This window comes from Nomascus leucogenys, chromosome 24, assembly GCF_006542625.1.
Source record: "Nomascus leucogenys isolate Asia chromosome 24, Asia_NLE_v1, whole genome shotgun sequence".
Lineage (NCBI taxonomy): Eukaryota > Metazoa > Chordata > Mammalia > Primates > Hylobatidae > Nomascus > Nomascus leucogenys.
Genome location: NC_044404.1, coordinates 2,365,281 through 2,387,096, shown reverse-complemented (window position 1 = coordinate 2,387,096; position 21,816 = coordinate 2,365,281). Strand labels below are relative to the sequence as shown.

General features: G+C 55.5%; 1 protein-coding gene across 2 annotated transcripts; it reads left to right on the top strand.

The window, feature by feature from the left end:
* The first annotated feature begins 21 nt into the window (after nucleotides 1-21).
* UBE2J2 (ubiquitin conjugating enzyme E2 J2) lies at nucleotides 22-19,984 on the top strand. Of its 2 annotated transcripts, XM_003279697.4 has the most exons (7): nucleotides 22-225; nucleotides 5,672-5,802; nucleotides 10,303-10,343; nucleotides 16,609-16,711; nucleotides 16,789-16,927; nucleotides 17,788-17,868; nucleotides 18,417-19,984. In XM_003279697.4, exons 2-7 carry the CDS (start codon nucleotides 5,672-5,674, stop codon nucleotides 18,699-18,701), a joined length of 780 nt encoding a protein of 259 aa, XP_003279745.1. In that variant the 5' UTR covers nucleotides 22-225; the 3' UTR covers nucleotides 18,702-19,984. The 2 variants fall into 2 exon arrangements, with proteins under 2 accessions (XP_003279745.1, XP_003279747.1); XM_003279699.4 differs by lacking the exon at nucleotides 5,672-5,802 and having other exon boundaries at nucleotides 36-225.
* The last annotated feature ends 1,832 nt before the right edge of the window (nucleotides 19,985-21,816 follow it).

The following is a 21,816-nucleotide window of genomic DNA, read 5'->3' as shown; positions in this document are numbered from 1 at the left end:
CGCCCTGGACCGCGCACCGGAAGCAGAAGCTAGGCTGGTTCCGCCCCGCGAGCGGCCATCTTGGAGGCTGAGGCGGCGGCGGCGGCGCTGCGGCGGGTTCGGTGGGCCCAGTCCCCGGGCGGTGCGGCTGTTTCGGGCGCGGGCCCCGCTTTTCCGCACCCTGCTCCGGCCTCGACCACGGCGAGCCTGAGCGCGGCGGCGGCCCACGCGCAGCGACAGGGAGAGGTGAGCACGCTCGCAGGCCTGCGCCGGCTCCTCGGGCCCGCTCGTCCGCCCCGCCGGAGCCGGCCACAGCGGCGGCCCGGGGCTGCGGGGGACCCTGCGCGACACTTATCCGTTCGCGCCCGCCACCCGCGGGGCCCCGGCCCGAGCCTGCCTGCGCGGAACCGGAGGTCGGTTACGGCGGGCTCCTGGAGCTCCGGGTCAGGGTCACGTCGGGGACTTGACCACTCTGCCAGGTCTCCGGTCAATTGGGACACTTGCGGCTGCCCCAGGACGGGCAGCCTCGATCCTGGTTCGTCAATGGATCACGGGAGTCTGTGCCGGGGGAGGGCTGCTGTTGAGCCCGCCGCCTCCTCGCCCCTGAACTGTTAGGCCCCAGAGTGCCCCGTAAACCCTGAGAGAAACGAGCGTGCCCGGGACTGTGCTTAGGGCCAGCGTTTCTGGGAAACCCGGGCGGTGACAGTGGGAGACCGGAGTCTGGCTCCACCGCCGGCCGGCGGGAGTGGGACACGACCCCGGAACAAATCTCTAAGCTGCGCCGGGCTTCGCCATCCACACCTGCCAATTCTCTGCATCCTCTCAGCCCCTGGCCAGGTGTCACCTCCTGGCCTCCTTTTCAGTGCCTGCCACTTAGTGCGTGTGTATTTAACTCAAGTCCGGTTGACATCCTCTTGCCAGACCCAAATAGGAAGGGGCTGAAAGGTCAGGCCTCAGCCCGGTGGGAGGGCAGCGAAGAGTGTACAGCAGGCTTGGCTGGGGCAGGTCGATGGCCCCGCGCCCTGCTCCAGGGGAACCAGACGGTGTAATTTGGCTTCCGAAGAAAGGATCGTGAGTATCTCGCTTAGTCTAGCACCTGAGCCTAGGGCATGATTGGGTCTGGGTGTCCAGAACTCGCAGTCCGTCATCTGCACGGCCTGGCACCGCTGACCTCCTTAGCAGTTCCACTCTAGACAGGGATGTGCGTGAATGACAGGCAGGTGAGCCAGGCAGGTAGGTGCGTGCTTGAGTAACAGGCAGGTGAGCCAGGCAGGTAGGTGCGTGCGTGAGTGACAGGCAGGTGAGCCAGGCAGGTAGGTGCGTGGATGAGTGACAGGCAGGTGACCCAGGCAGGTGCATGTGAGTTGCAGGTGAGTGTCCCACTTCCATCGGCCTGGGCTTCCATCCAGCCTCCGGAGCAGTCTGGTGGAGAAGGCAGAGACTTCCGTGGCAGTCCTGGACCTGGGTGTGCCACGTGCCTGGCCGATGGGTCAGGCCAAGGTTTCCTGCCACATCCCCTAAGCAGGAAAGAGCTGTCCAGACAAAGAGGGACCGGTGAGGGACGCTGGGCAGCCACTGCCGTCGGTGATTCACGCTGCTTTAATGCAGTTTCTGTGAGTTAACGTTTTTTTTTCCTGTGCCTTTTTGTTTTAAAATCTCCAGCTCTTTCTCTCAGCAGGATGATATGCTTGGTGTCCCTTGCCTGTGGGGATGTTTGAAGGGAACCCGAGGCACATATGCTTCAAACTCTGTTCTCACAGTTTGCTTCCTTTGTGGATTTTTTTTTTTTTTTTTTTTTTTTTTTTTGAGACAGGGTCTCTGTGGGCCCGGCTAGAGTGCAGTGGCATGATCTCAGTTCACTGCAACCTCTGGCTCCCGAGTTCAAGTAATTCTCCCACCTCAGTCTCCAGAGTAGCTGGGATTACAGGTGCCCACCACCACACCCGGCTAATTTTTTTTTTTTTTTTTTTGAAACGCAGTTTCGCTCTTGTTGCCCAGGCTGGAGTGCAATGGTGTGATCTTGGCTCCCCACAGCCTCCACCTGGATTCAAGCGATTCTCCTGCCTCAGCCATCCGAGTAGCTGGGATTACAGGCATGTGCCACCATGCCTGACTAATTGTGTATTTTTAGTAGAGACAGGGTTTTACCATGTTGGTCAGGCTGGTCTCGAACCCCCGATCTCAGGTGATCTGCCTGCCTCGGCCTCCCAAAGTGCTGGGATTACAGGTGTGAGCTACCACGCCCAGCCCTTGTCCTTCCTGCTGTCATATTGGGATGAGAAGAATTGGGGGAAATAGCCCTCTGGCCCCCTGGGGGATGTGAGAATGCTGTTCTGTGTGAAGCTCAGGAAGAGTGGCTGGGCAAACAGCAGTTGAATCGTGAACATGACTTTAAAAGCCTCTCCAAGCAAGTACGGGAGAGAAGCTTGCTTGTGACTGACTGGATGGAATCTATTTTATTTTTGCGTGGCTGTCCATGAACTTTCATTAAACCCGCAGCCTGGCCACTTAGCTAAGCCCACACACACCTGCACTTGAGTTGTCCAGTGAATTATTTTGTATATGGCAGAGTGTTAGCTTCAGGGTGAGCGTTGAAAGGACGGCCTGTGTGGTGGTGCTGCTTGGGGTCATCGCTGTGTCCGTCACCAGGTTGGCCTGAGGGGAGATCCCTGGCCCGTTGGCTTCTTGAGCCAGGAGCTGGGGATGCCACTGTGTGGAAGCACTTCCTTCCCGGGCAGGACTGTAACCCCATTCCTGGTGGGGCCCTCCTGGGGAGGCATTCCTTAGGCAGAGGAGCCCGCCCTTGCCTCTGCTGGGGCCTGAAAGGGCCCTGCGTGGTGTGTGGGGTCACATGGAGGCCAGTGATGTGTGACAGCGGGAGGCATTTGGCAGGGAGATCAGGGAGGCCTCTGAAGGCGGTGGCTCTGGCTGTGCCCGGAAGGGCCCAGGGAGTTTCCAGTACAGTCTAGGCTGGGAAGCAGCTGTGAGAACTCGGTCAGGAGTTTGGAGTGGGGCCCGGGCCGTGCTGGGTCTTGGGAGTTGGGAACGAGGAGGGCTGGCTGGGGCTGCCTCTGTCAGGGGGCTGGTGGGCAAGAGGAGGTGTTGATGTTTATTTGCTTGGCTGTGGAGTATCCTGAAGGGTGGATGGGGGAGTGGGTGATCAGAACAGTATGTTGACTTAGCGGTACAAGAGGGCCTTGAAATGGGAAGAGGCTAGAAGCTCAGACCTTCTGGACCCACGGGGGGAGTTGGGAGGCTGCTGTGGTGTTGATGGGAGAAGTGACGACATTTTGCATTAGAGAAGATAATGGGAGTGGGAAGGATGTGGTGAACAAGGATTGCAAGAGTCAGGGACCCCAGAACAAGAAGCAGGGTTGGGGGTGGGGCTGAGGCCACACATTTGGGAGCATGCTGTGGGTGCCCTGGCTGAGCTCTGCACTCCAGGCCCTGGGTGTGTGGGGTGAGCAGCCAAGCCCTGGCCATTGCCATCCTCAGGTTGCGAGCAGACACTAAACAGGCCGTTGGTGGTGGTTCTCTGAGGAGGAATAAACCAGTCAGAGAGGCCAAGTCTGGAGATCTCTTGCAGGTGGAGACTGAAGGGAGGTGGAGTGTGTGGCTGTCTAAGGTGCGTGAGTTGGTTCTCATGCTGCTATAAAGATGTACCCGAGACTCAGTAATTTACAAAGAAAAGGGGTTTGATGGACTCACAGTTCCATGTGGCCAGGAAAGCCTCAGGAAACTTACAATCATGGTGGAAGGGGAAGAGGCATGTCTATCATGGCAGCAGGCTAGAGAGAGCGGGCAAAAGCAGGGAACACTGCCTTGTAAACCACAGATCTCCTGAGAACTCGCTTTCACTGGAACGGCTTGGGGAACCACTCCCATGATCCAGTCACCTCCCACCAGGTCCCTCCCTCAACATGGGGGATTATGGGGATTACAATTCAATGTAAGATTTGGGTGGGGACACAGCCAAAGCATATCAGCAAGGAAGCTGGGTGGAGTTGACTTCAGGTTTGTGCAAACTGGGAGGTCAGGATGGAGATCACTGGTCACTGTCCGTTATTGATGGCCACTGATGCCCACAGACGTTATTAAAGCGTGTCGCCATGGCTGGGCGCGGTGGCTCACGCCTGTAATCACAGCACTTTGGGAGGCCGAGGTGGGCAAATTACCTGAGGTCAGGAGTTCAAGACCAGCCTGACCAACATGGTGAAACCCCGTCTCTACTAAAAATACAAAAAAAATTTGCTTGGCGTGGTGGCAGGCGCCTGTAATCCCAGCTACTTGGGTGGCTGAGACAGGAGAATCCCTTGAACCTGGGAGGCAGAGGTTGCAGTGAGCGGAGATCATGCCACTGCACTCCAACCTGGGCAATGAACAGTGAGATTCTATCTCAAAAAAAAAAAATAAATAAAAATATAAGAGGTTTGAGTTGGAGCTAGTCTGATGCAGCAGGGAGCCCTGTTTTCATCACCACCCCTCTCCCCAGCCACAGGGGTACGGCTGAGGGGTCTTGGGGTCCCTGATCCAGCCTCCTCTCTTGCATGATGGTGCCTCACGCCCCATGCTCGGCCTTCAGTGCTGTCTTGAACGTCCCACGTGGAGCCACCAGAGTGACCTTCCTAACAGAAGATATGATCTGCCTTGAGGCTTGGACCCCAAACCCCTGTGTGGCCCAGGTTGCCGTGGCTCCTGCCTGTGATTCCAGCACTTCGGGAGGCTGAGGCGTGAGAATCAGTTGAGGCCAGGAGTTTGAGACCAGCTTGGGCAACATAGTGAGATCCCAGCTCTACAAAAAATAAAAAATTAGCTAGGCGTGGTGGCACACGTCTGTAGTCTCAGCTACTCAGGAGGCTGAGGTGGGAGGATTGCTTGAGCTGAGGTGGTCAAGGCCGCAGTGACTCCAGCCTGGGCGACAGAGCAAGACCCTGTCTCACAAAAAATAAGTAAATAAACCCTTATGCCCTGGCCCTGCCTCCCTGGCCAGTCTTATCCCTGCCCTCACTGTGCTTGGGCCCCTGCACACTGCACTTTCTCAGCTGTGGCCTATTCACCTGTGGCCCCTTCTACCAGGAAGACAGCTGCTCCTCTGCCCAGTGAGTGCCTCGGAGTCTCCAGAGTTCTCGTCACTCCAGCCGCAGAGGCTCCCGCACTCTGCATCTCCTTTTGCTTGTGGCCGGTGGTAAATGTTGGGCAGCGGGCTTCTGGGTGCGGTGAAGGGGCTGGCGGTGGTGCCTGCCCGTTTCTATGGTGTGGATTCTCCATCAGTGCAGGGTCTTTGAGCTCAGAGTTGGAAGGTGCGAGTAGCTGCCCTCAGGAGCTGGTCTGAGGCTGTGGCCTTAGCACCACCTCAGGCCCTATAAGTGTATCCCTGTGTGAGTTCTTGGAGGACAGGAGCGAGGCTTTGGGTTTCTCCTCGTCTTTGTACCTGAGCTGTACGTCGTGTCAATGAAGGTGGTGGCGGGACAGATGGGAAAAGAGAAGCCGCAGGGCCTCTGGGTGTCTGGGTGGGTGGCAAGTGAGGGTGACCTGTGAGCTGTGACTCTGGGTCACTGGGCTGAGGTGTGTACATTAGGGCTGGGCCCTGAATGAATGGTGGGCTACAGAAACGGGAGTGGAGCTGCGTTGGGGGGAGAAAGCTGTGGCCAGCATCGCTTTTCTTCGTCAGTGTAGACATTGTTTTTAACAGATGAGCAGCACCAGCAATAAGAGGGCTCCAACCACAGCAACCCAGAGGCTGAAGCAGGACTACCTTCGCATTAAGAAAGACCCGGTGCCTTACATCTGTGCCGAGCCCCTCCCTTCGAATATTCTCGAGTGGTAAGGCTCTGCGCCACTGATCACCCTGCACTGACTGTCGCTGCCACGCAGGCCTCTGCTGGCCTGGCTGGGTGAGCCTGGTGCCCCAGTCATGGCATTGGCAAGGTGCTCCTGCACCCTCCCCAGGGGTGAGTGGGTGCCCAGGGACCTGTGGACACCCTCTGGTCTTTTCCCAGTGGACGCATGCCAGGGACATCACAGAGCCCTGCTTGACTCAGGCTGGGGCTGGAGAGAGTCTCTGGTGTGGGGCCCTTGATGGGGGCGGGGTCCAGGTTGACTCAGGTTGGGGCTGGAGAGAATCTCTGGTGTGGGGTCTTTAGGGGAGGGGTCCAGGTATGCAGGGTTCACAGCTGCTGCTGGTGTGCGCTCCAGGCACTTAGAGGAGAAACTGCCTTTCCAGACTCTGCTCTTTGCTTCTGGATACGGGAATTAGCCTATTTTGGCTTGGAGTATTTGACAGGACTAGGGTCCGACACTCCTGTCCCTGGCATTGGCTTGGGCCAGGTGCCCCAACCCTCAGGCTGGCATTGAGAGGACCTGTGCCTCATAAGCGTTCACCTCATGGTGACTCTCCCCCTTGCTGAAGTACAGAGTGTGGGAGTGCATACTGCTCTGTCGAAACACGCCATTACAGGTCTGCTAGTAATTTGATAAGAAATAAAGTGTGAGAGGCCGGGCATGGTGGCTCACGCCTGTAATCCCAGCACTTTGGGAGGTTCAGGCGGGTGGATCACCTGAGGTTAGGAGTTCGAGACCAGTCTGGTCAACATGGTGAAACCTCGTCTCTACTAAAAATACAAAAATTAGCTGGGCGTGATGGTGCGCACCTGTAATCCCAGCTACTCGGGAGGCTGAGGCAGGAGAATCGCTTGAACCCGGGAGGCAGAGCTTGCAGTGAGCCAAGATCACACCACTGCACTCCAGCCTGGGCAACAAGAGTGAAACTGTCTCAAAAAAAAAAAAAAAAAAAAGTGTGAGGATGTTTTATATTTTGATCTTTAAAAAAAATTTATTTACTTATTATTTTTTGAGACAGAGTCTTCGCCCAGGCTGGAGTGCAGTGGCGCAATCTCAGCTCACTGCAAGCTCTGCCTCCTGGGTTCATGCCATTCTCTGGCCTCAGTTTCCCAAGTAGCTGGGACTACAGGTGCCAGCCACCATGCCCGGCTAATTTTTTGTTTTTGTATTTTTAGTAGAGATGGTGTTTCACCGTGTTAGCCAGGATGGTCTTGATCTCCTAACCTCGTGATCCGCCCGCCTTGGCCTCCCAAAGTGCTGGGATTACAGGCATGAGCCACCATGCCCGGCCTTATTTATTTTTTTGAGACAGAGTCTTGCTCTGTCACCCAGGCTGGAGTGCAATGGCGTGATCTCGGCTCACTGTGACCTCCGCCTCCCTGGTTCAAGCAATTCTCCTGTCTTAGAGATGGGGTTTCACCATATTGGTCAGGCTGGTCTCGAACTCCTTATCTCAGGTGATCCGCCTGCCTCAGCCTCCCAAAGTGCTGGGATTACAGGCCTGAGCCACCATGCCTGGCCTAATTTTTTTTTTAATTCCAGAGAAAAGATATTTCAGTGAGTTGAAAGGAAGTGTGTTTCGGCTTGGTCAGGGGTCCACCTCTGGCTCACAGAGGAGGCCCGGCCCAGGCAGGCAGAGGATACCCAGGGTGAGGCGGAGCCCCTTGGCCACCAGAGTGCTCTCTGCCCCAGTGTTGAAAATCAGATGTGGCCCCAGGACATCGCTGGCAGGTGCGAGGGACAAGTTCCATGGTAGCTGCCTCCTCCCTGGTTTTGAGGACGTCTTCATTGTGTGGGGAAATCCCTCCCCACAAATCTGTGGGTCGGGCATCCCCAAGACCCGGTGCAGGTTTGATGATTCACAAAGAATACTCACCATTAAAATTACGGAGAGAAGGCCAGGCACAATGGCTCACGCCTGTAATCCCAGCACTTTGGGAGGCCGAGGTGGGTGGATCACGAGGTCAGGAGATTGAGACCAGCCTGGCCAACGTGGTGGAACCCTGTCTCTACTAAAAATACAGAAATTAGCCTGGCATGGTGGCGCACGCCTGTAATCTCAGCTACTTGCTACTTGGGAGGGTGAGGCAGGAGAATCGCTTGAACCTGGGAAGCGGAGGTTGCAGTGAGCTGAGATCGCATCACTGTACTCCAGCCTGGTGACAGAGCGAGACTCCAACACACACACACACACACACACACACACACACACACACACGCACACACACACACACATTATGGAGAGAAAACAGCAGTCAGCCAGCGGAAGAGGCACGTGGGGCAAAGTCTCTGTGCTCCATTCCCAGCAGCAGGCTTGGGTTTGGACGGCACGTGTGGAATGTTGACCAGAGAAGCTCATTGGAAACTAAAACGTATTAGGGGAAGGCCCAGGGACTCTATGGGGCTGGTCCTAGGCACCCTCTGCCTGGCACCTGCCAAAATACCAAAATACCGGACTTCCAGGAGAGCAGGGGTTCAGCGTAGCCCATTTTGCCAGTACTGTTGAGGCAGTAAGCCCCTGTTGTCAGGTGGTGGCACCTGGCCCAGGACGGCAGTGTCAGTATCAGGCCTGTGCTGCCAGAGCCCCTGGCAGGGCCTCGGCAGGTGTCTTTGCCTTCCCTGAGAGCAGAGTGCTTTCCCTGAAAAGGCCTGTGGGGTGTGCTGTGGGCCACGTGGATCCCATCTTCTCTCAGCTGCCCCGAGGCTGCTGGGCTCTGTCTCAGGAAGAGGGTGACTTCTTCATTTCTTCCCAGTTTTCGCAGGTTGGGCACAGGAATTGGGCACAGTAACAACTGAAGGCCACATTCCTGGGTGCATTGCGTGCTGAGCTCAGAGCCACTGGGTTCCTGGGCCAATGACACATGATAATGGCATTTTTTGAGTAAAACCTATCAGCTGGCTCTGCTGATACATCATCCCATTAGTATACATTACTATACATCATCCCATTAGTATTTTCTTTTGAGTATTCTTTCTGTCACTCAGGCTGGAGTGCAGTGATGTGATATCGGCTCACTGCAACCTCCGTCTTCCAGGTTCAAGCGATTCTCCTGCCTCAGCCTCCTGAGTAGCTGGGATTACAGATGTGCGCCACCATGGCCGGCTAATTTTTGTATTTTTATTAGAGACGGGGTTTCACCGTGTTGCCCAGGCTGGTGTCGAACTCCCGACCTCAGGCAATCTGCCTGCCTCAGCCTCCCAAAGTGCTGGGATTACAGGTGTGAACCACTGCACCCGGCCTAATTTTTGTATATTTAGTAGAGACGGAGTTTCGCCATGTTGACCAGGCTAGTCTCAAACTCCTGACTTCAGGTGATCCACCCACCTTGGCCTCCCAGAGTGCTGGGATCACGGGCATGAGCCACCGAGCCCGGCCCCCATTAGTTTTAAAGTGATGGCACACATGTCCTGGGGAAGAGCAAGGGGAAAGAGGATGGCCGGTGTTGGCTGGTGTTGGCAGTTGCAGCCGTGTCTGGTTTCTGGCATTTCTAGCTGGTTTTACTTTCTTCTCTGTGCTCTTCTGTTTCGTTTGGGAATCTGTAAAGCCCAGACACCTCTTTACGTAAAGCAGAAGCCTTATGTATTTATGTGGAGTGTTTAGTCGATTTGCTGCTGCCCCTGGTCTGAGGGTGAGCTCTGTGTGGGGACTCTGGCTTTGGAGACAGTCACAGCAGTTCCTGTTCCTTCTGCTCCAGGACAGCTGCTCAAGTCACTTACGGTTTTTCCAGGAGCATGAAAAAGGGCTGGGGGCACAGAGCTGGCCCCACATCACTAGCTGTGTTCTGTTTAGCCTGCCTGTGTGATACCAAAAAACACATTATATATAAGTACATTTAAGAATATACATTTCAGAGTACATTGTTTTTTCTTTGGAGATAGGGTCTCACTCTGTTGCCCAAATGGGATGTGGTGGCACAATCATAGCTCACTGCAGCCTTAAACTCCTGGGCTCAAGTGATCCTCCCGCCTCAGCCTCCTGAGTAGCTGGGGTGCAGGCATGCACTATCACACCCGGCTAACTTTTTTTTTTTTAAATAAAGGTGGGGTCTTGCTATGTTGCCTAGGCTGGTGTCAAACTCCTGGGCTCAAGTGATCTTCCCACCGTGCCCTCCCAAAGTGCTGGGATTACAGTCTTCAAGTACATCTTGGTAATGTACTGTGAAATTAAAATTTATTTAAGATTTCAGTTATTAATTATTAGGATTAGCTTCGTGCATGTTATATTGTCGAAACAAAGGTACTTTATGGTAAACTTATAAAGTATAGTCTCTAAGATCTTGTTACAAGAGACTAAAAGCACCCACGGTAGAAGAGACTGGGGCTTTGAAGCCGTGTGGCTGTGTGACATTTCACCTTCATTTGTTCACTGCCTGAATGTGAATGTAATTTTGGCTGGGTCCTATAAACCCCAGGCTTGGAATGATTCAGATTTTGGAGAATTTGCTGTCCCCAAATCCCAAGTAATTTTCTTCTCTCCCTTAGGCATTATGTCGTCCGAGGCCCAGAGATGACCCCTTATGAAGGTAAGGATTCTGTACTTAGGTAGAAGAACACCAGGCAGTTTTTATATTCTGAATCAACCTTGCCTGTTCACCATCTTTTATTTGCAAACAGCAGCCTTTCTACTTGGGATGTGCGCTAGTTAAATTGGCTTAGTTGGAACTCCTCCTCGTCTGCTTCTCCACACGCTGGAAGTGTTTGCTCCGCTGATGTGTCTCAGCCTGCAGGGCCGCCTGTAGCATCTGTGTTCACTAGCCTCTGACACCATAGGGCCATAGCTGAGAAAACCAGACTGGGGTAAACACTGAAGCTGGCCTGTTCTACTGTTTCTTAAGACCTGGTGCATATCATCAAAGGAAAGGCATATATATTCAGTGTGCCCTCTGTGCTGGGCACCCCCAGGGTCTCGCGATCCCCAGCACGGTCTCTGAGCTAAGTGGAAGTACCCTTGTGTGGTGGCACCTGGGGCTTTGGGAGGCTGCAGGACCTGCCCAGCACCTCAGCCCTTCATCGGCTACCAAGGCTGATCCAGCAGCCTGACCCCTCCAGGTCAGCAGACAGCACCTAGAGACCTGGTGTCATTTATAGAGTAGACGCTGGAGCTGACAGCAAGTTTCTGGGGCCTTTGGCAGAGGCTGGCGCCAGCCTCGATCTGGACCAGGTCAGGAGTCAGCGTGCCCGTGAATACTGTCCCACTGGCAAGCGCAAGGCAGAGCAGGGCCAGGTCAGCAGTTGCTGTCCAGCCACAGGGCCCCGGCTTCAGGTGGCTGGAGCAGCAGGCTCTGTTTGCCTGTGTGTGGAGGCTTTGGGTGAGATTTCACTAGAGAGTGCTGCTGCTAGAAGGTTTGCAAGCAGGGGCTTTGGACTGTCGGAAGGGTTGTGGGTGGGTAAGAATGAAAAAGGCTCTGCTGAAGGCACTTTGGCCGAGTTATCACAGCCACACCTGTGGACTCTCCTTTGGCCCAGGAATCCCAGTTCTGGGATCATCTGCAACTAAGGCAGCCACAGTGCAGAGCACATCTGTAGGGTGGGCCCTTGATCATAGTGTCATTGACCATGACCAGCGTTGGGGATGCCAGCAGGCCGTGGCAAGATAAGGCCCAGGAGCAGGTGTCCAGGGCGTGTTAAAGTACTTGTTATGATGCGTCTGTGTGCCTTCAGCTGATTTGAAGAATATATACCACCAAGTGAGTAGTGGTTGGCTGGGCGTGGTGGCTCATGCCTTTAATTCCAGCACTTTGGGAGGCTGAGGTGGGCGGATCATCTGAGGTCAGGAGTTCTAGACCAGCCTGACCAACATGGAGAAACCCCATCTCTACTAAAAATACAAAATTAGCCGGGTGTGGTGGTGCATGCCTGTAATCCCAGCTACTCGGGAGGCTGAGGCAGGAGAATCACTTGAACCTGGGAGGCGGAGGTTGCAGTGAGCTGAGGTCGTGCCGTTGCACTCCAGCCTGGGTGACAAGAATGAAACTTGTCAGGAGATCCAGACCATCCTGGGTAATACGGTGAAACCTTGTCTCTACTAGCAAAAATACAAAAAATTAGCCGAGCGTGGTGGTGGGCGCCTGTAGTCCCAGCTACTCGGGAGGCTGAGGCAGGAGAATTGCTTGAACCCAGGAGGCGGAGCTTGCAGTGAGCCGAGATTGCGCCATTGTACTCCACCCTGGGTGACAAGATCGAAACTCCATCTCAAAAAAAAAAAAAACCAAAATGGGTGGTGGTCTTTGACAAGCAAAATTATGCCAGCTTTACATTTTTTTTGTTTGTTTTGTGGTTTTAGTTTTTTTTAAATAAATTGTGAATATTAATTCTGTATCCACACCCCATCTCCCTCAACATCACCAGCCAGGTCAGTTGCTGGTGGAGATGAGCTGCTCCCCCAACAGGGCTGGACACAGTTGGGAGAAGAGGGGGCAGCCCCTGGGTGTGGTGTGGCCATTGCCGGCCCCAACCCTGTCACTTGTGCTTTTATCTTGGTCCCCTCCCATCCTTTCCGTTGTTCCCCACAATCGTGTGTGGCTCTGTGCTGGTCCTGGGTCTCAGGAAAGCCTCCCTTCAGAGGGAGAAGGTGTGTTCCTACTGCCCCTCCCTTTTCCCCTCTATGGCACTGCTGCTCCCGTCCCCGAGGCCCTCCCCTTCACTGGGGGATGCCTTTTGCTCTCTGCAGCCCTGCCCTCTGCTCTCCTTCAGGGTCTCCAGGGAACCCCTCCGAATTGCCACTTGCCAAGGGGCTGTTCTCAGTCCTCAGTTTCTTAGCCTCTGCTATCTGATGCTGCTGACGACGGCTTCCTTCCTGACTTCGGGATTTCTGACCCCTCTTCCTGCCTTCTTGGTGGCTTCTGTGCCAGGTCCATGTCTTTCTGGCATGGTGTGCATTAGCCGTGTCCCCTCCGTGCACTGGGCTCCGTGGCTGTTCTGCCCCTGGTGCTGCCCAGGCGTGCCCACTCTGACAGTTCAGAGCTGGCCTCCTACAAATGTTGCTAAATAATTCCCCTTGAGTGAATCTGTAGATTTTACACAGTCCTAACAAAATCTCAGTTTTTTATACTACACAAGCTTATTCTAAAATTTACATGAAAAGGCAAAGGATCTAGAATAGTTAAAACAATTTTTCTAAAGAATAAAGTGGAGTCTGTGGTTTCAAGACTTACCCAGTGATGAGGGTCAGGCAGTGCTAGAGGAGGGACAGGCCATGGGGCAGAGTAGCCAGCTAGGCCTTTGCCTCAGGCTTTTCAGCAGATGGCCTGGGGTGTGGGGATGTTCAAGCCACCAGGGACTCACTTCAGGACAAGTGGGGGCTTCCTGATTTTCACCTGGTGCTGTTGAAAGTCTGTGTGTGGCTCTTGGTGCCTTTGTCTTGGGTTTCTCTGGCAGGTGACAAGCAGTGGGATTGCCATCTGGGGCTTCCTGATAGGCGTGTGCGCGCAGTGAGGCAGCAGGGTGTCCATCTCCCAGCACCCTCTGCACTCAGCTGGCCGTTTCTTGCCGTGTAAGTCACTCTTGCCCATTAGCACTGAGCTGAACGTCGTTCCAGCCTCGCTTTGGCTGTTCCTGCTTCCTCTTTTAAGGAAGCCTGTTTCTGTCTTTCACTCATTTTCCGGTTTGGCCTTTCCTCATGATCTCGTGTGTCTTCTGGGTGTCATTCCTGGGGTTCGCCTCTCCCTGGTGGATGTGGCCGCACACCAGGCTGGGTTACAGTGGCACTTGCTCATGCCATCCCTCCACTGTTGACTTCACCACTGTTCCTTTGAGTCCTCGAATGCCAGCCCTGAGCAGAGTGCAGAGAGGAAGCTGCAGCGTCCCCCTGCAAGGCCACGCGTTATCTTCAGGGGAGGCAGACAGTGAAGCCATGTTTTCTTTTTTTTTTTTTTGAGACGGAGTCTTTCTCTGTCCCCCAGGCTGGAGTGCAGTGGTGCGATCTCGGCTCACTGCAAGCTCTGCCTCCCGGGTTCACGCCATTCTCCTGCCTCAGCCTCCCAAGTAGCTGGGACTACAGGCGCCCGCCAACACGCCCGGCTAATTTTTTTTTTTTTGTATTTTTAGTAGAGACGGGGTTTCACCGTGTTAGCCAGGATGGTCTCGATCTCCTGACCTTGTGATCCGCCCACCTTGGCCTCCCAAAGTGCTGGGATTACAGGCTTGAGCCACTGCGCCCGGCCAAGCCATGTTTTCATTAGGATCTGCGGGAGGGAGAGCAGCCCCCAGTGATGAAGAGAGAGACGTGAGGGAAACACGTGCGGGAGGCCACACATGCAGGGAGGCCAGGGAAAGTGGAGAGAGACTGGGACCCCCAGGCCGACCGTTTATTGGGTCCAGGGTGTTCCGCACACAGGTTTCCCTCGGGGAGTTTTAACTGGTGGGTTTAAAGCAAGCGGGCACGAGCCCCATGGGGCCATGCTGTGACTGGGGGACTCTGTGGTGTGGCTGCACAGTCCATGGGGGGCAGTCACCAGGGGACAGTGCATGGGGCGGGCGTCTGGGTGGATCAGCTCGAGGAAGGGGGGTGTGAACTGAAAATTGTTGCGGGTGGTAGCCCCGCTTCTGGTCAGAGAAAGTCCACCCTAGATTCAGAGTGGATGCCAAGGCGGCCTAAAACGATGAGCGTTCCCTGCAAGATGTGAAGCACTTGAGGGGCAGGGGTGCTGCATCCTACACAGGGTGGCTGTGGAGCAGAAGAGCCCATGGTGATTTGGGGACTCACATTGGGGCAGGGCTGTGCACAGGGAGCCCGAGGGAGGACAGAGGCCAGTGCTCCTCAAACTTGATGGCATGCACACATACGCACGCACGTCCTGATGGCACGCACACACATGCCCACGCCCATGCGTCCTGATGGCACGCATGCACATGCATTGTGATGGCACGCACACGCGCACACGCGTCCTGACGGCATGCACAGACACGTGCACGCACACGCGTCCTGATGGCATATACACACGTGCACACGTGTCCTGATGGCATGCACACATGCACAGACATGCACACATACGCATCCTGATGGCATGCACACATGCAGACACGCATGCACACGCGTCCTGATGGCATGCACATGCAGACCTGCATGCACATGCCTCCTGATGGCATACATACGCACACACGTGTCCTGATGGCATGCACACACACATCACGCACGCAGGTGTGGCCAGGGAGTCCTGGCTCGTGCACTTCTGGTCCTCTGGTTGGGGTTGGCCCCAAGCTCTGAACTGCCAGCCAACTCCAGGTGCAGCCTGGGCCCCCAGGGTGTGGGCCTCGGGTTGGGGCGGGGCTGCCACGAGGCAGCTTGTAGAGGGTCCGGGAGCAGGGCCAGGGGAGGCCACACAGGGTGTGCGGCTCTAGATTGATTTGAAGGTGGGGCCAACAGGATTTGCTCATGGGGTGGGTGTCATACCAGGAGGATGGAGTTGCCAAGTTGCCATTTGGTAGAAGTGGCCAGATTTCTGTCCCGGAGCGGGGCGTCTGGGTGCTGTGCTGTGGACGGTCAGTGTAATGGCCCGGAGTGTGCAGGGGGCCTGTGGGTGCAGGGTGGGGGAAGTGGCTGAGCAGCCATTCCAGGGTTCCTGTTGGGAGGCCGTGAAACTAGGGCGACCCCAGGAGGATGCCAGGACTGAGAGGAGAGCACCCTGTGCTTGGGTGGGTAAAGAGGGGCTGGCTGGAGTGGGAAGAGGGGGTGGGGAGTGGAGGAGCTAGACCATGGTGGGGCTTTGGAGAGGCGGAGCCAGGAGTGGCCCCTTATAAGGCTATGCTGTTGGGTGGTCAGAAACCAGTGGGACGGCTGGGCGAGGTGGCTCACGCCTTTAGTCCCAGCACTTTGGGAGGTCCAGGCGGGCGGATCACGAGGTCAGGAGATAGAGACCATCCTGGCTAACACGGTGAAACCCCGTCTCTACTAAAATTTAAAAAAAATTAGCTGGGTGTGGTGGCGTGTGCCTATAGTCCCAACTATTCAGGAGGCTGAGGCAGGATAATCACTGGAACCCGGGAGGCAGTGGTTGCAGTGAGCCGAGATTGCCCCACTGCACTCCAGCCTGGGCAACAGAGCAAGACTCTGTCTCAAAAAAAAACAAAAACAAAAAAACAGTGGGAACGTGTGGGTGACCCTGAGGTCGATCTTTAGGTCAGGTTTGGTAGAGCAGGGAGAAAGCCTGGTCAGGTGGATTTGAGAGCTTGGGAGGGGAGGACGTGTGAACAGCCATGGATGAGGCCCGAATCCAGGGGTTCAGGTCAGGGCAGAGAGCATTTGGCAGAACTTGGAGGGGTGTGTGGTGGAGAGTGGTGTGTTTGAGGTGGGTTTTGCTGGCCTTTGGGTGCAGTTGGGTCGGGGAAGCGAACGGTGCTGGAGAGTTGCTGGGTCTGGACCTGAGTCCTGGGAGGGGCAGCCTCAGCTGGGCCTGGAGCTCCTGCTGTGCTGGGGGTGTTGCAAGGAGGCCCCGCATGCCTCTTCCGACCCCTCTGCTCTTGGTGGGGGTGTGTGTGACACTCCAGGGAGAGAGGTGTGCAGTAGCTGTGGTTATCTCGAGCTCCCGGGGAAGTGGGGGTCTGGGTCCAGTCAGGTGGTGAGTACAGGTGTGGTGGGGAGGGGCATTGGGTCTGGGTGGTCATGACAGTGGGTGGGAGTGGAGAGCAAGGTCAGTGGGGGACTGAGCCTGGGAGCTGGCTGGGGACGGAGAGGGCAGTGAGGACTCGGGAGCTGAGCTGGGCGGGGGGTGGCGTGGGGATGTGGACGAGGTCTCTAGGAGCCCCTGCTGTGGCGGACGACAAGGCTCTTTCTGTTTTGTTTCCATGTAGGTGGCTATTATCATGGAAAACTAATTTTTCCTAGAGAATTTCCTTTCAAACCTCCTAGTATTTATATGATCACTCCCAATGGAAGATTTAAGTGCAACACCAGGTAAGGTGCCTGGAGGGGCCGTGGAAGCTTTCTGGCCGCGGTGGGGAGTGTGCACTGACAGGGCCCCTGTTTCGCAGGCTGTGTCTTTCTATCACGGATTTCCACCCGGACACGTGGAACCCGGCCTGGTCTGTCTCCACCATCCTGACTGGGCTCCTGAGCTTCATGGTGGAGAAGGGCCCCACCCTGGGCAGTATAGAGACGTCGGACTTCACGGTGAGTTTTAGAGCCTCTCCCCGGTGGGCCGTCAGCCTTGTGTCTGGGGGGCTGTTTTATGTTCCTGAGTTGCAGCTGCCTTTCTTTTTTTTTTTTTTTTTTTGAGAAGGAGTTTCACCCTGTCTCCAGGCTGGAGTGCAGTGGCGCAGTCTCAGCTCACTGCAAGCTCTGCCTCCCGGGTTCACGCCATTCTCCTGCCTCAGCCTCCCGAGTAGCTGGGACTACAGGCGCCCGCCACCACGCCTGGCTAATTTTTTTTTGTATTTTTAGTAGAGACGGGGTTTCACCGTGTTAACCAGGATGGTCTTGATCTCCTGACCTCGTGATCCGCCCACCTCGGCCTCCCAAAGTGCTGGGATTACAGGCGTGAGCCACCGCGCCTGGCTGCAGCTGCCTTTCTTAGTAGGTGGGGCTGGGTGGAGTTCCCACCTTGTCCCAGGCACTGTCGTGGAGACTGCTCTGCTCTGTGGCCTTGTGTTCCCCGCTGCCTCTCGGTCTTGCTTTTATCCACATCCAGCCTCATCCACACCCGCCAGGGGCTCCTCCTTGGGATCTTGGGGTGGGCCGAGGCAGTACCAGTTGCACAGACGGCAGGGGCCTTTTCAGCTGGGAGCACAGTGCTTTTGTTAGCTTGTTTTTTTCTATTTTTAATAGGAATCAAGTGTGATATCATTAATTGATGATGGGAAGATTAAGAAGCCTTTATAAGACTATAAGTTAGTTTGCTGTGAAGAGTATGCTTATTAAATGCTTTCTACAACGTGAAGACTGCAGCCCTTGACTTTGAAATAATCTGTTTTTAGAATTTTGAAAGAATTTGAAATTAGTTTTCTGGCTGATTCCCTTCCCTTCCTTTCTAGAAAAGACAACTGGCAGCGCAGAGTTTAGCATTTAATTTGAAAGATAAAGTCTTTTGTGAATTATTTCCTGAAGTTGTGGAGGTAAGAAAGACGGAAATGGGTTTCGCCTTCCCCTGCGTTAAAACACTTGAGTTTCACCTCTTTACAAAGAGTAAAATCTGTGTCCTGAAGCTGCAGACCTCCCCAGGGGATGGCTCCTCTCTCCCAGGAGCCCCGAGGCAGGGGAGGCAGAAGGCCTGGGCCCTGGGGGGTGGCCTGCGGACAGCTGTGCTGGTGGGCTGAGGGCTGGGCCTGTCCCACAGGGGCGGGGAGCTCGTGGGCCTGAGCAGCCACCTGGGTGGTCTGGGGATAGCTGGGAGGCACAGCAACTGCCATGTGGGACTGGAGTGCTCCCTGGTCTTGGCCTCTGTGGCTCAGCCTTGCTCTGGTCTGCCTGAGTGCAGGGGCCAAGGGGCGCAGGGCCAGTGAGGCCGGCCACGCTTGGGCCCTCACCTGTGAGATGGGGTCCGAATTTGACACAGCCTAGGGCTTGGTTCTTGGTGGTGGACTGTGGACTCCTGGGAACAGGAGTGCTGGTCCTGAAGGCGCTGGTTGGAGACCAGCTGCGTTTCTCGCTGTTTTTCTCTTAGGAAATTAAACAAAAACAGAAAGCACAAGACGAACTCAGTAGCAGACCCCAGACTCTCCCCTTGCCAGACGTGGTTCCAGACGGGGAGACGCACCTCGTCCAGAACGGGATTCAGCTTCTCAACGGGCATGCGCCGGGGGCCGTCCCGAACCTCGCAGGGCTCCAGCAGGCCAACCGGCACCACGGACTCCTGGGTGGCGCCCTGGCGAACTTGTTTGTGATAGTTGGGTTTGCAGCCTTTGCTTACACGGTCAAGTACGTGCTGAGGAGCATCGCGCAGGAGTGAGGCTCAGGCGCCGAGACCCAAGGCGCCACGACCCAAGGCGCCACTGAGGGCACCGCGCACCAGAGCGTGACCTTGGCAGGCTGGACACACTGCCCAGCACAGGCAGACCCACCAGGCTCCTAGGTTTAGCTTTTAAAAACTTGAAAGGGGAAGCAAAGACCAAAATGTGTGACTGGGCTTTGGAGGAGACTGGAGCCTCAGCCCTGCCCTGGCCACGGGCCGCTGGGGCTGGTGTGCTGGATTTGTAGCATATCTTCCGTGTTGTCTTTGGACCTGTTTTAGTAAACCCGTTTTTCATTTTATTAGATGTGGTCACTTAGAAATGCAAACTTGCTGCCGACCGCGGGCTGCTCCTGCGTTCTTGGAGCTCCCGGCTCGTTTCTCGGAGCTCCCGGCTCCTCAGCGGGTGGGAGGGGCCCGGGGGTGGAGCTGGCGTCCGCGGGTGCTGGTCTGGCCCGGCCGTGTAGTGACGAGGCTTAGCGGGGCCAGTGACAGCCGTGGCTCAGGATCCAGGGAGCCCCGGTTTGGTCTCAGCATTTACAAATCTGTTTACAGTCAGAATGAAACACATTCCTTCTAGAAAGTGCTTGGGGGTTTTTGCTGCCCTGGAAGCCAGGAGCCTGCTCACTCCGACCACAAGGTGTCGCCCTTGACTGCGGCGGCCGCGAGCGGGGCGGGGGCTGCTGGTGCCTCCTCGGGGTCGGTGCTGCAGGCTGGGGGGCCTCGGGTACCTGCAGAGCCTTTTCTCTGAATTCCTTATGTCCGGTGGCCCAGAAGCCCGTCCTCCTGTGCTGGTGGAAGGCGGAGGACCGGAGTCCCTGCAGGAGGCCCCGCGACCGGCAGGCTGGCCCCATGCACTCAGGGGCCTCCCTCACATCCCGCGCCCCGCTGCGCTGGCCCTCACAGTAGGTAACGGCTCCGGCCCGGGTGTTCGCTGTCCACAGAGGATGGCAGAGGGGCACCCCGGCCCGGGAAAGACGCCAGAGCCGGCAGGGGCTGTTTCGGGCCCTGTGGCTCCCTGGGTCGCGGCTGTCTCCCCTCTTGTGTGTCTGTTCCGTGACTTCGCCCGGGTGGGATGTGCCTCAGGTGCATCGCGTCGAGGTGGGGCACGGCCGCCGGCAAGAAACCTACACTGTCCGGAGGCGGTCGTGAGACCAGCCCAGCCCGCACGCGCTCATCTTTCTTCGTTTTTTGATCAGTTTATTCAGAATTGCTCTATAATTTACCAATTGTATGTATTTAACCTATTCTTGTGGAAAAAAAGGTCTTTCATTATATCTTTATTTCTGAATTTCATGCTGCTTGTGTCTGTGTGGGCCGGGACGTGTGTCCATCTCTGTGCTCAGGGCTTGGGTGGCCCGTGACCAGGGGGTCACACCTGCTGGCCTGGGTGGTGTGGCAGCTGCAGGGCAGGTGGGTCCCCACAGGAATCGCGTCGCTGGGGCCATGGTGTAGAGCCCTCTGCAGGGCTCTCTCCCCATCCCGTACTGGATGCCAACCCTGCCCTGATCTCAGCGCTTCTGTGACCGCCAGCATCACTTCCAAAGCCTGGTGTTTCCGGAGGCTCATGGGAGGTGGAATGCTAACGAATAGAGTGTTTACTTAACACGTTACTGCCGGGTGCTGTGGCTGCCCCCTATAATCCCAGCACTTTGAGAGGCTGAGGGGTGCCTGGGCAATGTAGTGAGACCCCATCTCACAAAAAATACAAAACACTACCTGGTGTGGTGATGTGCACCTTTGGTCCCAGCTACTCAGGAGGCTGAGGTGGGAGGATTGCCTGAGCCCGGCAGGTGGAGGCTACAGTGAGCCATGATGGAGCCACCGCAATCCAGCCTGGGCAACGGAGCCAGATCCTGTCTCAAATGTTTTCTATGTGTGAAATCTCAACTTTTTTTTTTTTTTTTTTTTTGGAGACAGTCTTGCTCTGTTATTGCCCAGTGTGGAGGGCAATGGTGCCATCATGGCTCACTGTAACTGCAGGGTCCAGCCCTACTGGGCCTGTGGGTTCTCCTCGTGTGTGGAGATGTGAGATCATAGAAATAAAGACACAAGACAGATAGAAGAAAAGACAGCTGGGCCCGGGGGACCACTACCACCTAGATGTGGAGACCAGTAGTGGCCCCGAATGCCTGGCTGCACTGTTATTTATTGGATACAAGGCAAGGGGGCAGGGTAAGGAGTGTGAGCCATCTCCAATGATAGGTAAGGTCACGTGGGTCTCGTGTCCACTGGACAGGGGGCCCTTCCCTGTTTGGCAGCCGACGCGGAGAGAAAGAGAGGACAGCTTACACCATTATTCTATGCATTTCAAAGACTTTTAGTACTTTCACTAATTCTGCTACTGCTATCTAGAAGGCGGAGCCCAGTGTACAGGGCGGACCATGAAAGCAGACCAGGAGCGTGACTGCTGAAGCACAGCGTCACAGGGAGACAGGCCTCCGGATGGCTGCAGGTGGGACTGACTGATGTCGCCTTGCACAAGAGGTGGTGGAGCAGAGTCTTCTCTAACTCCCCCGGGGAAAGGGAGACTCCCTTTCCCAGTCTGCTAAGTAACCAGTGCCTTCCCAGGCACTAGCGCTACCGCTAGACCAAGGTCTGCTAAGTAACGAGCGTCTTCCCAGGCGCTGGTGTTACCGCTAGACCAGGGAGCCCTCTGGTGGCCCTGTCCGGGCATGACAGAAGGCTCGCACTCTTGGCTTCTAGTCACTTCTCACCGTGTCCCTTCAGCTCCTATCTCTGTATGGCCTGGTTTTTCCTAGGTTATAGTTGTAGAACAGAGATTATTATAATATTGGAATAAAGAGTGATGCTACAAACTAATGATTAATAATATTCATATATCATCATATCTATAATCTATTTCTAGTATAACTATTCTTACTGTGTATATTTTCTTTATTACACTGGAAGAGCTCATGCCCTCGGTCTCTTGCCTCGGCACCTGGGTGGCTTGCTGCCCACATGTAACCTTGACCTCCTGGGCTCAAGGGATCCTCCAAACTCAGCCCCTACAGAGCTGGGACCACAAGTGTGCGCCACCATGCCTGGCTGATTTTTGTATTTTTTGTAGAGCTGGAGTTTCGTCATGTTGCGCAGGTTGGTCTTGAACTCC